This window comes from Propithecus coquereli, unplaced genomic scaffold (assembly GCF_000956105.1).
Source record: "Propithecus coquereli isolate 6110/MARCELLA unplaced genomic scaffold, Pcoq_1.0 Scaffold50, whole genome shotgun sequence".
In the NCBI taxonomy this organism is placed as follows: Eukaryota; Metazoa; Chordata; class Mammalia; order Primates; family Indriidae; genus Propithecus; species Propithecus coquereli.
Window position 1 is genome coordinate 3,432,396 of NW_012150841.1, and position 14,119 is coordinate 3,446,514.

Consider the following 14,119-nt stretch of genomic DNA (forward strand, 5'->3'; position numbering starts at 1 on the left):
ATGTGCTGTGAGTTGTAAGAATATTTTTCTCCCATTGTGATCACTGCTTACCCCAGTAGCTTTGATTAAATCATTCATTCATTTCCCAAGAATTTAAAATTCATTTGTTGTCCTATATCAAGTTATTCATTTATTCATGGACCTGTTTCTAGGTCCAATGACTTTTTTGGACTTTGAGAAAGTGAGAGTTGATGGAGTTGTGTCAAAAATGTACTTTTAAAAAGATATACAGATAGCTACAGAATGCTAATAGATTATATTTTATCTTAGAATGTCACAAAAAGGGGAAAAGATGTTGATCACAGTCTAGATGAAATTATTTTTAGATAGCCCACTGTATATTTTTAAACATTAAATTTAAACATTTAAATTAACAGCTAAGTTATATGAAATCAGTTATCATAGGCTAAACCATTGTATTATAACAAATTACTGAAGATGCCATGAATAAAATATTTTCATCAAATATGGTAGTTATACCTAAGATTAATTTTGTTGACAGAGCACTTCAGGTCAGCAGGTGAAATCCACCCAAAACTAAGCTGTATCCTGGGAACAATTGAAATGCTAGTAAATGTGTTAAGCCAGGCCCCAAGTACCACCTTAAAAAAGAAACATTACTTGGTTTTTTAATGACCACAAAATTGTGCTTAGCTAAGCAATGAAATCCATGTGGTTATCTGTCTTTATTTATATTTTATAACCCATCTATTCCCCAAAGTAATCAGAGGCAGCTCACAGTATTAAAACACATTTAAAAGAGGGTAGCTGAAAGTAGAAGAGAAAAAAGGCAGTAGCTGTCATATTACATTGATCACTTATCCCAACCCCATTCAGAATGATTCCTTTCTAAGTTATTTCCAGAATCTGATGTCCTTTCATTTCACCTCTAAAAAATAACCTTGGATTAAGTGCAATGTTGTACTGCTTCTAAAAGCATAGCCACAGCTAGTCTCCTGATGATTATAAAATGTAATTAAAACAAAGTACATCTTAAAAAGATTTCATAAAGGCATGCCTTGTCAGTCTTGTCTTTGCCACTAAGTTTTCGGAGTTCTTTGTATGTCATTCCCTACCCAGTGGGATTTGGATGGAATCACCTAGGATCTTATATCTGGACTTTCTGATTCTCAGATTTCAAAACTTATAGAGGTAATGCCCTGGGTTAATTCACTTCCATAGAGAATGGACTCTGATATTCTTTATGCCGGAATAACTCTCAGTTCATGAGGACAACAAGGTGATCATTTATTTACTGAGTAACATTATGGGTACTTCCTATACGTCAGGCCCTGGCATGGGTTCCGAGAGAAGCAAGAGGACTGAAGGCACGCAAGAATGTCCATGTCCCCCAGTCTACTCAGGGAGACTAACTCACAGACATGAAACAGTGGGCTAGTGTCTCATGTTCCTGCATAGTATGCCCGATGGACATTTGAAACAATACAAGTAACAATCTAAAATGGCCAAAAAGGGACAGAGGAAGGAGAGAGTGAGTGAGTGTTTTTAAGCACTCAAACCGAAACGCTGATGGTTAGGTGGAAGATACAGTCAAGGGATAGCTGTATATTTTCCAGGTTTCTTTTTTCCTTTTTTTATTCATCATCATTTCAGATAGAAATGTTTAAGGGAAACAGTAGGGAAGGGCTGCCAGGAACATAGCAATTTGGTTTACCAAGATCATTATATTTAGTACTTTAATGTCTAGCTTTTGAGGTGGGGGTGAGGGGTGTTGAATTTAAGAAAAAGTAAACAGTTGTTCTTAATTATACCATACCATGGGACTTGGTATGCTAGCTTCAAACAAAAATACTACAGCCTTTTCACCATTACTGGAACATCGGTGATTAAACAGAATCGATCCTTTGAGTGGTTATGACTGGGATTATTATATAATAGTTAAATAATGCTAAGCCTTTGAGATGAGCAGTAAACTCCAAGTGGAATTCATGGCTAGTAATATCAGAGAAGCAGTCTATTGTGTAATGTAGTATTTATCACCTAGTTAGGAAGACAAATGATCTTTTCTGTTTGCATAATGTATTACATTATCGAAATTCATATATCATCTGATGTATTTTATATAATACCAACACAATAAAACATTCCTAGAATTTGACTTGTTGAAAAAACATTCACTCCTTAAATGAACTTGCATAAATTACTTTAGTTAAGAACCCATAATGGAGGTCTTTTCCTTTCCCCTTTAGCTGTCAAGGCCCTCAGTTGCGGTGGGTAGCTCATCCCCAACACCTGAAATCTATATTTCTCTGCTTAAAAAAAATTCTTGTAATTTAAATCTATTTGGGTAGATTGGATGGGAAAGGATTTAATTTCATTTAATATCATAAGCTATGTGATAAGGAGCTACAGTTTTGCCCTTAGCCCTGGGCAAGAGGGGCCCTGCCCTGGGTCCTGGCTTCAAGAGGGCTCCACTCTGCCTTTCCTCAGGCTATGCCCCTTGCCATGCGGTGAAAGGTCTGCAGTGCTAAGTGGATGTGCCTGCGTCTCCTTCTAAAACACAGTTTGTATCCCCAATACTCAAAATTGTCTGTCCAAACTTGCTCAGAGCTCACTTCCAGGGACCATGGGGGTCTCTTTCTCAGTTCATCATCCCATTGTCCTGAGGGAAGGCCATGCCTGGGATCCCATGGCTGGTCAAGGTACTGCTGGTATGGGGAGGTGTAAACAGAGAAAGGGGGTGGGCCAAGGGCTGGCACCAGCTGTCCGACATGTGTCTACCTGGAACTTCATGGAGTCTGAGAATTGTGAATTGGAACCTGGCCTTCTAGGTGGACATGAGATGTACAGTTGACCCTTCACCAACACAGGGGTTAGCAGCGCCAACCCCCTGTGCAATGGAAAATCCACGTGCAATCGCAAAACTTAACTACTAATAGCCTTCTGTTGACCAGATGCCTTACCAACAACTGTCAATTAACACATATTTTGCATGTTATATGTATTACCTACCGTATTCTTACGATAAAGTAAACCAGAGAAAAGAGAATGTTATTAAAATCATAGGAAGAGATTTACTATTTACTGTTCATTAAGTGGAAGTGGATCATGATAAAGGTCTTCACCCTCATCATCTTCACACTGACTAGGCTGAGCGAGAGGAGGGGTTGGTCTTGCTGTTTCAGGGGTAGCAGAGGCGGTAGAGGTGGAGGAGGTGGAAGGGGAGGCAGGAGAGGCAGGCATGCTTGGGGTAACTTTTCTTGAAAAAAAATTCACGTATAGATGGATCTGTGCAGTGCAAACCCATGTTGTTCAAGGGTCAACCGTATTTGCAAGGTTAGAGGATAGAATGTATTTGATTTAACAGTTTGTAGCCTGATTTACAGCTTTAAGTGGTATGTGGCTGGACCTCCATCTATACTCTTGTCTTAGACCCTATAATGTAGGGGTAGGCTTGAGGAACTATATTACAGTTTTTTAAAAGTATGGAGAGTAACTCATTTAGTTATGTTTGGAGGAATAATGGAAAATATTATATTGCGTCCAACAAGCTCTTTTAGAGTCAAAAACTTTCAAATGCATTACAAAACTAGAAATAATCAGTTGAAATTTGAAAATCTTAGTTCTCTTTCCCCATTTGTAGACAATGCCCTATTTTATGTTCATCTATCCTTTTTTTACCCATTGAGTATTCTATTGGCAGGATGTTCTAGAGCAGAGGGATATGTCTTGATTTGATAAAAACCAGGCTTGGCTGGCCCAGGGTGGTGGCTCATGCCTGTAACCCTAGCACTCCGGGAGGCCGAGGTGGGAGGATCGCTTGAGCTCAGGAGTTTGAGACCAGCCTGAGCAAGAACAAGACCCTGTCTCTACTAAAAATAGAAAAAATTAGCCAGGCAACTAAAAATAGAAACAAAAAATTAGCCGGGCGTGGTGACGAGTGCCTGTAGCCCCAGCTACTCAGGAGGCCGAGGCAGGAGGATTCCTTGAGCTCAGGAGTTTGAGGTTGCTGTGAGCTAGGCTGACACCACAGCACTCTAGCCCTGGCAACAGAGCAAGACTCTGTCTGAAAGAAAAAAAAAACAAAAAAAGAAAACAAAACAAAAAACCCCCCAGCCTCGGTGAATCCAAAGAACACTTGACATTAAGGAATCCAATGGTAAATGATTACGACAACCCACCAGAGGAGGTGTGAACAATACTCTGTGACCACTATCCTGAAAGAAATGATTTCCCTCTTGTCCTTGACCACAACTAGTAACTTAAGAAAAAGAATCTGTTATTGCTCCTCTCTTTTCCTTTCTCTTCATCTTGGCCTCAAAAATCACATTTGGAATCTCGCCTTTTCAGGCCTACTTCTGTAATATCATTGGGATTTCAGTTGCATTCATCTTGCAATGTTAAGTGCCTTTTCTGTCAGGTCCCAGGGGTATAAAGATGTCCAAATCAGGGTCCCAACCCTCAAGCGACTCAGAGACTGGAGGAAACAGACAGGCGTATGCACACACATGGCTGCCCTTACTACCAAGAGGAACACACATCAACATGAATGGCACAGCTAGGAGTTACAGAAAAAGGAAAGAGAAGGGAACTATAGCTGTTAGTATTCAGCCGGAAAAGCAGAAACCACTCTAGGTGTTTCAAACAGAGTGTATTTAATGCAGGGAATTGGTCCCAAAGGTAGTGGAAGAGCAAAAGAAACAAAGGAGAGGATGTTACCCAGACTTTAGTAATTGCAGAAGGCTGCTACTGCCCTAAAGGCTGGAGCAGCAAAAGGGGGAAAGGAATGTGACCTTAAGTCCACAGTGCACTCACCCCTGAGGCTGCCAGTGCTGAGTGGGACTTCAGGAGCCATAGTCCTGCTGATGGTACTGGAGTCTGCAGTCACCTGCAGCCACATGCCCCTGCTGCTGTCATATTTGTGGCCTCTATTATAAGAGCCCTGACTTGTCTGCAGGAGCCCTGAATAGATCCAGGAGCAGAAGACAAAAACCAAACCAGGCATCTACATTCCTCTTGTTTTCTAATCTCCCCTTAATACCTTCCATTGACAGAATCTAACAGGAACTCAGCTGGCAAGGGAATCTGGAAAGTGTAGTTTGTGGGCTTCCAGCTGCCGAACATGCACTGAACACACTAGAAGGTCAGAGTAGGGCTGAGAAGGGCTGAGAGCCAAAGCACATCCTACACGCTCAGTGTTGCACAAGGAAATGTGGATACAGGGAAGAAAAAATGTATTTCATTGAGTCTAAGATACAAGTGATTATAAGATGTACCATAAAACTATGTATCATTAAGAAAGAAAAATACTGTCAAATTATGCCACACCTTGGCAGGGCGCGGTGGCTCACGCCTGTAATCCTAGCACTCTGGGAGGCCGAGGCGGGTGGATTGTTTGAGCTCAGGAGTTCGAGACCAGCCTGAGCAAGAGCAAGACCCCGTCTCTACTAAAAATAGAAAATAAATTAATTGGCCAACTAAAAATATACAGAAAAAATTAGCCGGGCATGGTGGTGCATGCCTGTAGTCCCAGCTACTCGGGAGGCTGAGGCAGAAGGATCGCTTGAGCCCAGGAGTGTGAGGTTGCTGTGAGCTAGGCTGACGCCATGGCACTCACTCTAGCCCGGGCAAAAGAGTGAGACTCTGTCTCAAAAAAAAAAAAAATTATGCATACCACCAGTTATGAGGTACATTGTATTTCTAGAGATGTTAAAGCTTGGAAAAAAGTCCCCCCTAAAATTGATGAGACATAGTAAATGCATGCCTTCAACTTACATGCAGTCTAAGGGGGCAACTTTCTGCACAGACTATCGTAAAAGAATCTATGTGATATGATAGGTCACCCTGTGACCTTGATGAGAAGTGGGGTCTGGGAAGATTTTCTCGAAGAGGTAAAATTTGAGATGCATCTGGGTTTCTTGAGGAAATGGTTTTTCAGGCAAAAGGAGAAATCTTTTCCAAGTGCACAAAGGCTAGGTGAAGTTTAGTGCATTTGGAAACCTGAAAGGGTTTAGAATGACTGATGTGTGGGGTGTAAATGAGGAGCTATAAGTCTGGAGGATTGCATGGGTTCAGTCATGCAGGAACTCCATGTGAAGCATTTTGACATTTTCCTAAAAGCTGCCAGCAGCCACTGAAGGATTTTTTTTTTTTTTTTGAGACAGAGTCTCACTCTTTTGCCTGGGCTAGAGTGAGTGCTGTGGCGTCAGCCTAGCTCACAGTAACCTCAAACTCCTGGGCTCAAGCGATCCTCCTGCCTCAGCCTCCCGAGTAGCTGGGACTACAGGCATGCGCCACCATGCCCAGCTAATTTTTTCTATATATTTTTAGTTGTTTGGCTAATTTCTTTCTATTTTTAGTAGAGACGGGGTCTCGCTCTTGCTCAGGCTGGTTTCGAACTCCTGAGCTCAAGCAATCCGCCCTCCACGGCCTCCCAGAGAGCTAGGATTATAGGCGTGAGCCACCGCGCCCGGCCGACCACTGGAGGATTTTAAGCACCTTCATAAGTCCGTTTGAAATTTGACTCAGGACTGCAATTCACTTGGTTCATACTGGTGCGGCTGCAACTATTGTTAAATATTAAATCCCCTCCTTACTAGCCGTGGATAGCTGCTGCTCTGGGCCCCCTGCAGCCTCGTCCACCCCACACCCTCTCTTGGAACTCTCCAGATCCAGCAACTAAGAGATAGTGCGTGGCACAGAAGGGGTCACTGATACTGGCCTCAGCCCCCTGGTCAGTGCCATGCCATAGTGGTTATTAAATATTTTGAATGTCATCACTGGTTTCACTACGTAAGTTTAATGTTCAGTTTTCTTGGTTCTTCAGTTCACTTTACCATATTGTAGAGAGATTTAATAGTTGATCTAAGCCAGGGGTCCTCAAAATGTGGTCCCCAGAGCAGCAGCAGCAGCAGCAGCATCACCCGGGAGCTGATTAGAAATGCAAATTTCAGTCCATCCGAGACCTACTGAATCAGAAACCCTAGGGAAAGAGCCCAGCAATCTGTTTTAACCAGCCTTCCAGGAGATTCTGGTGGCCACTCAAATTTGAGACCTATTTCTCAAAGCCTCTTGCCCTCATAAACATTTGAGTAAGCCATCCTTGAACAATTGGCTGTTATTAATCAAAGGCATATAGACTTCTATAGGTTAGTAGTCTAGCTGGGGGGCAAGGGTGGGACTGATCAGTTTGAGGATACAGTGAGTAAGCACTAGTCTGATGAATAGTTATTACATTTTAAAAAGTGTTATGCAGTGGAATGCTTTTGAAAACGTATTATGGGTTTTGGAGCTATATTTATATGAATCATGTTTTTTATTTTCTATATTTTATGATGCATTGACATTTTGGTGCCTTGCAGACCCAGGGAGGGACTGTCCTTCTCAGGGTTAGCTAATTCCTAGAGATAGTAAAAGACTTGCCCGTGAGCATGCCTTTAGTATGCAAACCAACCAATCCTGAGTCCATAGCCCACCCCCCACCCCTCAGTCTACCAGGCTCCTGCAGTCCAGGACACTATCCCCCTGCCCTAAATCACCCTAGGGCCAGATACCAGAGCACTAGAGATCATCTCTATAGCCCAGAGCCTACTGAAATTATTCAAGCTATCCAATCCTAAACCTACTCAGCTGCTTACCCTGTCACACCTGTTCTTTTCCTTGAAAATCACAATAAAGTGCCTATGGTTTCCTCTTGTTCCTTCTGCCCCGGACTCACTCTGGTACTTTCCCATGTGGCTCTGTGTGGCCTGTTGTGCCCTCTCATCTTGGAAACTGTGAGTAATAAACTCTTCTTTCAAAGGCTGTCTCCCTGTCTGTCATCTTACCATACCTGATTAAAATGAGTCCCGGCCGGGCACAGTGGCTCATGCCTGTAATCCTAGCACTCTGGGAGGCCGAGGCGGGAGGATTGTTTGAGCTCAGGAGTTCGAGACCAGCCTGAGCAAGAGCGAGACCCCGTCTCTACTAAAAATAGAAAGAAATTAGCTGGACAACTAAAAATATATAGAAAAAATTAGCCGGGCATGGTGGCGTACTCGGGAGGCTGAGGCAGGAGGATCACTTGAGCCCAGGAGTTTGAGGTTGCTGTGAGCTAGGCTGATGCCATGGCACTCTAGTCCGGGCAACAGAGGGAGACTCTGTCTCAAAAAGGGGAAAAAAAAATAAATAAATAAAATGAGTCCCAAGTACATTTCAAAACAGGAGGTACATGAATTTGTGTTCTAGCTGGGCTCTGTCATTTACTTATCATGTGACCTTTGGAATATTACTTATCCTCAGCTAGCTTCAGCATTCTTACCTGTAGAACATGGCAAAAGAGTCCTGTATTGTAGGACTTCTGTAAGGATGGATGATAATGTACATAAAGTGAGTGAACACTGAAGAAATAATAGCTGTATGGACAAGGAGGTGAGAAAATCAAGGGATAAAATCCCCCTTTAGGCTCAGACATCAATAAGTACTATACATGGATAGCTAGCCTCTCAGATGTATGTATCCTTCCTAATGTTCAATTGTTAGCAGCAACAAATCAGGAGATATTCAGTGAATTGTTATTTTTATACCTCAGCTGAACCCACCCCCCCATATTAAATGATGGCTTCTGTCCCTGTAAGGAAATGAAACCTGATAATTAGTCTTCTAAACAAGAGAATTAAAGGAAACAGTTTATCGCTTTTCCTCCGCTCAAGTGTCATTTTGACATGCTACACCAACCTTCACTAATTACCTGATAAGCAAACTTATCAAGTAACATGGTAGAGAGACAAGAGGTTGGAATTCGAAACCATTCTGGCCTTCAGACAAACACTGGCTGGCCCTGTGACCTTTGGCAAATCACTTAATAGCTCCAAACTTCAGTTTCCTTATCTGTAAAAGGAGATAAGAACACCTACCTAAGGAAGATGTTTAGAAAGATCAGATATAATGTAAGTAATGTTTCTCATTAGTGGAAGGCCTGGGATTTGAACCCCCCTAATCTGAAGGACCTACCAATAAATAACAGAGCCCACCACAGTCCCCAGATCCAAACTTTCTCTCCCTCTCCTTCTTTCCCTCCTCCCTCCTTCCAGTGGATGGATGAAAACATTTTTCAGGATTTGAATCATTTCCTTCTTTCTCACTGAAATTATGGCCCACATGGGATTTTACTGCTTGAAACAGAGGACCCTGCACATCTAAATAATGACCAGATGCACTCATGTCTAGCATAAAGACTCAGCTTCAGCTGTCATCCCAGCCAGTTAGCAGCTTGGGCTGAAGTTGTTGGAGATTTGGTTACCTCAGGATAAATAATTACACCTGTGAGTCCTACAGGGAGAGCCATAAATGCCCCGGCAAGTCCCCTCTTGGGGTGGGTTTTGACCCATCTGGAAACCGTCCTTTCTTTCTGCAAGCTGCCCTTTCTTGCAAATGCTCCTTCTGGAAGTCTTCCCAACAAATCTACCACTCAGGGATTTCTGCTTCTGTGACTGCTTACTGCCCTTACAGCCAGGCCTACGTGCTTTAGGGTTCTGTGGCCAAGTGGCCAAGGGTTTCACATGCAGTAGTTTTATGCCTGAGCCCAGTAAGCTGGTCCAGAATCTCCAGCATGGCTTCTCTGTCTTCTCTCACGAGGCTTTGCACAGGGCAAGGCACCCGAGAAATGCTCAAGAAACTCCTGTTGATTCATTGATTGATTTAAGGCCCAAGATAGTCTTGGATGTTCTTAATTCAAACAATTAGGTGGGTGTAGATCAGACTATTAACTGACTGACTTTGCATAGTGACTCTTCACGTAACTCATTTTTACAGCTCTGGAGAAGCTATAAAATTTTTGGACAACCCCCCCATAATGACTTTCACCCCCCAAACACACTAAATAATATACTGGAATTTCAATATTACAGTTTCAGGCAAAAAGGCATTTGCCAATTTCCCTGATACGATAGTTTCTATTAGGAGAATATCAAATGGAAAAATTTTGAGTTGGAGGTCAAGTGTGGATGAACATTTTGCTTTGTGTACGTGTGCCACGAAGGTAGGGTGAAGAGGTAGCATCTTTCACTGCTCTTTAGTCAAGGGATCAGTAAACTTTTTCTGTACGAGGCCAGAGAGTAAATATTCTAAGCTTCGAAGGCCAAAATGTCTCTGTTGCAAAACTACTTAGCTTTGTCCTTGTAGCATGAAAGCAATTACGGCTAATCTGCAAATGAATGGGAGTGTCTTTGTTCCAATAAAACTTTATTTACAAAAACAGGCCAGATTTGGACCATGCACTCTCGTTTGCAGACCTCTGCTTTAGTCTTGTGAGCACTCATTATTTCTTTGTACTTTGAACTTCTCTATTTTGCCCTAAAGGGGTTTTCTTTTCTGTGCTACTTTATTTTAAAGTGCAGTTTATTTTGAGTGCAAGATAATCATTGTCTCCCAAAAGGTTGAAAAATTACTGCAGAAAATGGCACAGAATGCAGAATGAACCTTATAATGAGTGATTTACCTGCACCCTTTCCTCTATCAATCTCACCCACTCTTAAGTCTTCCTTTATTCCTTTGCTGTGTGAAAGAAATCTTCATTACATCACATTATATGAACAAACTGCATTTATTTTTAACATCTTGAAAGTTGTTTCTTACTTTTATAGACTCATTTTCATTGTTCAATTAATACATTTTTCTGTGTCTGCATATCTTAGTTTGGGTTAGAATGCATCGTAGTTTTCCTGTTACAATTCATGGAAATATTTTTTGGTTTAATGGGTTTTCACTCAGCCGCTGAGTGTTTAGGAATGAATTCCTGTCAGTAAGTGATAGATAGGTATAACTTCAGGGGAAGTCACAAATTGCTCTCACTTCTGGGGGAATTGCTAGTCCAAGGCAGGTGAAGCCTACTCCAGCTGGCAACCCACAGCCATCAATATATGTCAGTCGGGACCCTGAAGGGCATTAGGAGATTTGGAGGAGGAAGGAAAGAGGGAAGAAGTGGGCCCTGGTGTCATGCTTGTGTGGCTGTCATCTGCCCTGTGCACAGGAAGCTTTGTCAAGCTTGTAGTCACACAGGGTATGGCAATGATCCTACCTCCATGTCTTTCCATTTCTGATTTTCCCATGTCACCTGAGGCCATTCCTTGGTTTCAGTGTCCTCATTTGTAAAACAGAGTTAAAAATATATTTGCTATCAAGTATATAGGTTTACCAGGAGGTTACCACAAATGTACTACGCTTATGGGAAGTATCGTTACCAGCTGAGCATTTAGAAGGAATTAGGAGGTGAAAGACCCCCCAAGACACTAGTGTCTGAGGTTACTGAAACTGCTTTTTAAGAGTAAGTGACTAGGGCTAAGTTGGATGATTTTTATTTCTCCTATTTCTCCCTTCACTGTGATGGGCCAGGAACTGTCAATGATGGGGCTGCAGCATTGAATGTGACAGACACAGTTCTCAACCTCATGGAGCTCACAGTCTAGTATGTATTGTGGAGTCAAGTATAAAAACTCTTGGGAGAGTCCCAAGCTAGGGGCCAAAGGCCTGCTAGGATGTGTTATGGAATAACAGCAACAAAATAACATCAACAGCCAATGGGCACGAGACAGCTATAACATACTATGATGTCGTAATTTGAACAAAGGCTTATGCTCTTTTGACTTTGGGGCAACATGAAAGGAGCAGAAAGTAAGGTATGTTATAGAATAAGCCCAGAAAGTTGGGAGAATTTCATGCTAAGGGCTTAAGGCCTGACCAAGACAAGTCAGATAGGACCATGAATGTGTGATCATGTTATACTGAGCTCATCAGCACCCTCCGAGCTCCGATGTGACACCCAAAGCCATGCACATAAGGTTTGCATTAAGAAAATTGCTCTACTGGTTTGTAGATGTAGTTGAATTCCCCATTCCCACTTTCACTGTCTTATGACCTCCAGCAAATGAAAAACAGGTGGGTAGTAATTGTGTTGCAAATTAATATCTATATCATTAGATAATAAAAAATCTGTATCATTTCAGCAGTAGCATTGGAATATCAGTTGCTCTTTCCCGTGAAGAAAGCAAATTTTTATAATTTAAATCATTATAATCAAAGAAATCAAAGACCCAGTCATTAATCAGTCTTTCCAATAAAACCACTTTCCTTTGAATTCATCCTGGGGAACCTGCTGAAATGGACGCTTTATGTAAACACAAAAACATACTAACCAGTAGCTACTGCAGCAGAAGTGAAGGACAAGATGCATGGGTGCACTTTTCACCGAAGTATGCAAAGCAAAAATCTGTCACCATATCTTTTGTGGTTGCTAATAAGGTTAATTCATACACTTGACTGTTTTTTGTGCAATTCTTAGCACCACAAAGAGGAAGTGCTTTTCTTCTTCCTTAAGAAAAAGTTCCAGTCCAAACCATCAGCCTCTGTAGGTTGTCTTAATTGCTACTTTGCACTGCACCGGACTATGACTCTGATTTTTGGCACATACTATCATACACAAAGTTCCTAAAATAAAATGCTCCAGGATATCCTAGGAACTCTTAGAAGGCTTTAAAAAGGAACTCACACACTGAAAGAATATCTTTGATGAGGACAATTCAGGCAAGCAGAATGATTGCTGCAGCAGAATTACATGATTAATTGAGATCTTGAAGGGGGTCTGGCGAATCCTCACCACCTAACTTATCATGATTTGGGGGAGTTTGACGAGAATCCAGTTTTGATAAAGCAATTGTTTTTTTCCTCCCCAAGTGACTATACATTTAAATAGCTAAAACATCTGTTCAGGAACATAGTAAAACATGTATACTCGGAACGCTTGAGAGAAGAGCCTGCCAAACGGTCGGTTGAGAGATCTTTGCTGAGGGAGAGCACCGAGATACAGCAACCACTGTTTGTTTTGTCTAGTCAGGGGGAAAGCCAAGGCAACCAATATTTTTGGTTTTTCAAATTTGATTTGTGAAGAATTATTTGAAAAAGGGTGGCAAGGGGAGATTCCCTGACGGGAATTTTTTAAAGCTGTCCATTAGTAGAAGAGCAAGAGAGCCTTGGATGTCAACGCCTAACAGCCTCTTGAGACCAGCCACCAAACCACGAAAAGTGACTTTCTTCTCGAGTGCTCTCTCTGGCCCTTCTGATGGAAGCAGAAACAGGGAGCAGCGTTGAGACTAGAAAGACAGCCAACAGAGGCACCCGAATTGCCCTGGCCGTGTTCATCGGTGGTACCTTGGCGCTGGGCACGATCCTCTTTCTAGGTAAGTGGAGCAGTGGAGGCCAGGGGAACTGGGCAGGTGCGAGAAGTTTCCTTGTGCTTTATGCTAGCAAAACTCGTCATAACGCAGGTGTGTGGCTGTTTGCTTGTGTTAGTAGGTGGTGCCTCCTTAGTTTCGATCAAATGTGCAAATGAAAAAGAAGGCTTTTCTTTAGGAACTTAAATAAATAAATATACCCAAGTACCAAATGTATAGTCCAGAAGGCAAAGTGAGTCTAAGCGGCTTCAAGTGGCTGGAGGATTCAGTTGCACTGGGCAGAAAGGTGTTTAGCAAAATGAGTGTTTATAAATTCAGAGTCAGATACTTTCATTTATTTGGGGAGGAAAGACTTCACCTTGTGATCGAAACCATGCTGGCACTTCTTTCCATTTGACTTTTGTTAATGTTTGTCTGAACAAATCGTGAAACTTAATTCACAAAATACAAATCAGTCCTTTAAAGTGAACCTCTAACAGTATTCTTCAATTCCTTTCTAATCCAGTGACTTTGGTGAGATGCAGTTTTAACTCTGCCTTTCTATTAGATTTAAAAATTATTATGAAGGAAAACAGAGGCTTTCCTCCTAAGATTTGAAGGATATTGTGATTCAATTATTTTAATGACTCTCGGTGAGAATGATGTACCCAGAGAGTGTATATGATGATAAAGGTGTATTCCTATGAAAAAGAATCAACTATCTTGGAAAGGGGTGAGGAATGTTCTAAAATTCTAGGCTTCTGAACGCTTTTAATTTTTCTCATACAACCCATAATACTTCATTAGCTTGAAAGTCACCTAGGAACAAGCCCTATACTTAGGAGATTCTAGGTGCAGCTAGCCTGGAAACATTTCTTGGCATATACAGGATGCAGGAGGCCATGTTTATTTTGGCAGGAGAAAACCAGTAATTAAACTTTTAAAAGACTTAGGGTTGTGTGGTTGAAAACTCT

The 14,119-nt window shown here is 41.8% G+C and overlaps 1 protein-coding gene across 2 annotated transcripts in view; it reads left to right on the forward strand.

Moving 5' to 3' along the window:
• The first annotated feature begins 12,363 nt into the window (after positions 1–12,363).
• Positions 12,364–14,119, forward strand: part of PHEX (phosphate regulating endopeptidase homolog, X-linked) — a 183,941-nt gene continuing 182,185 nt past the window's right edge. The window contains exon 1 of one of the 2 annotated variants that reach the window (XM_012656322.1): positions 12,364–13,172. In XM_012656322.1, the coding sequence (XP_012511776.1) occupies positions 13,055–13,172 (118 nt within the window). In that variant the 5' untranslated portion in view covers positions 12,364–13,054. The remainder of the gene's footprint in view (positions 13,173–14,119) is intronic. The other variant, XM_012656323.1, reaches the window with a different exon arrangement.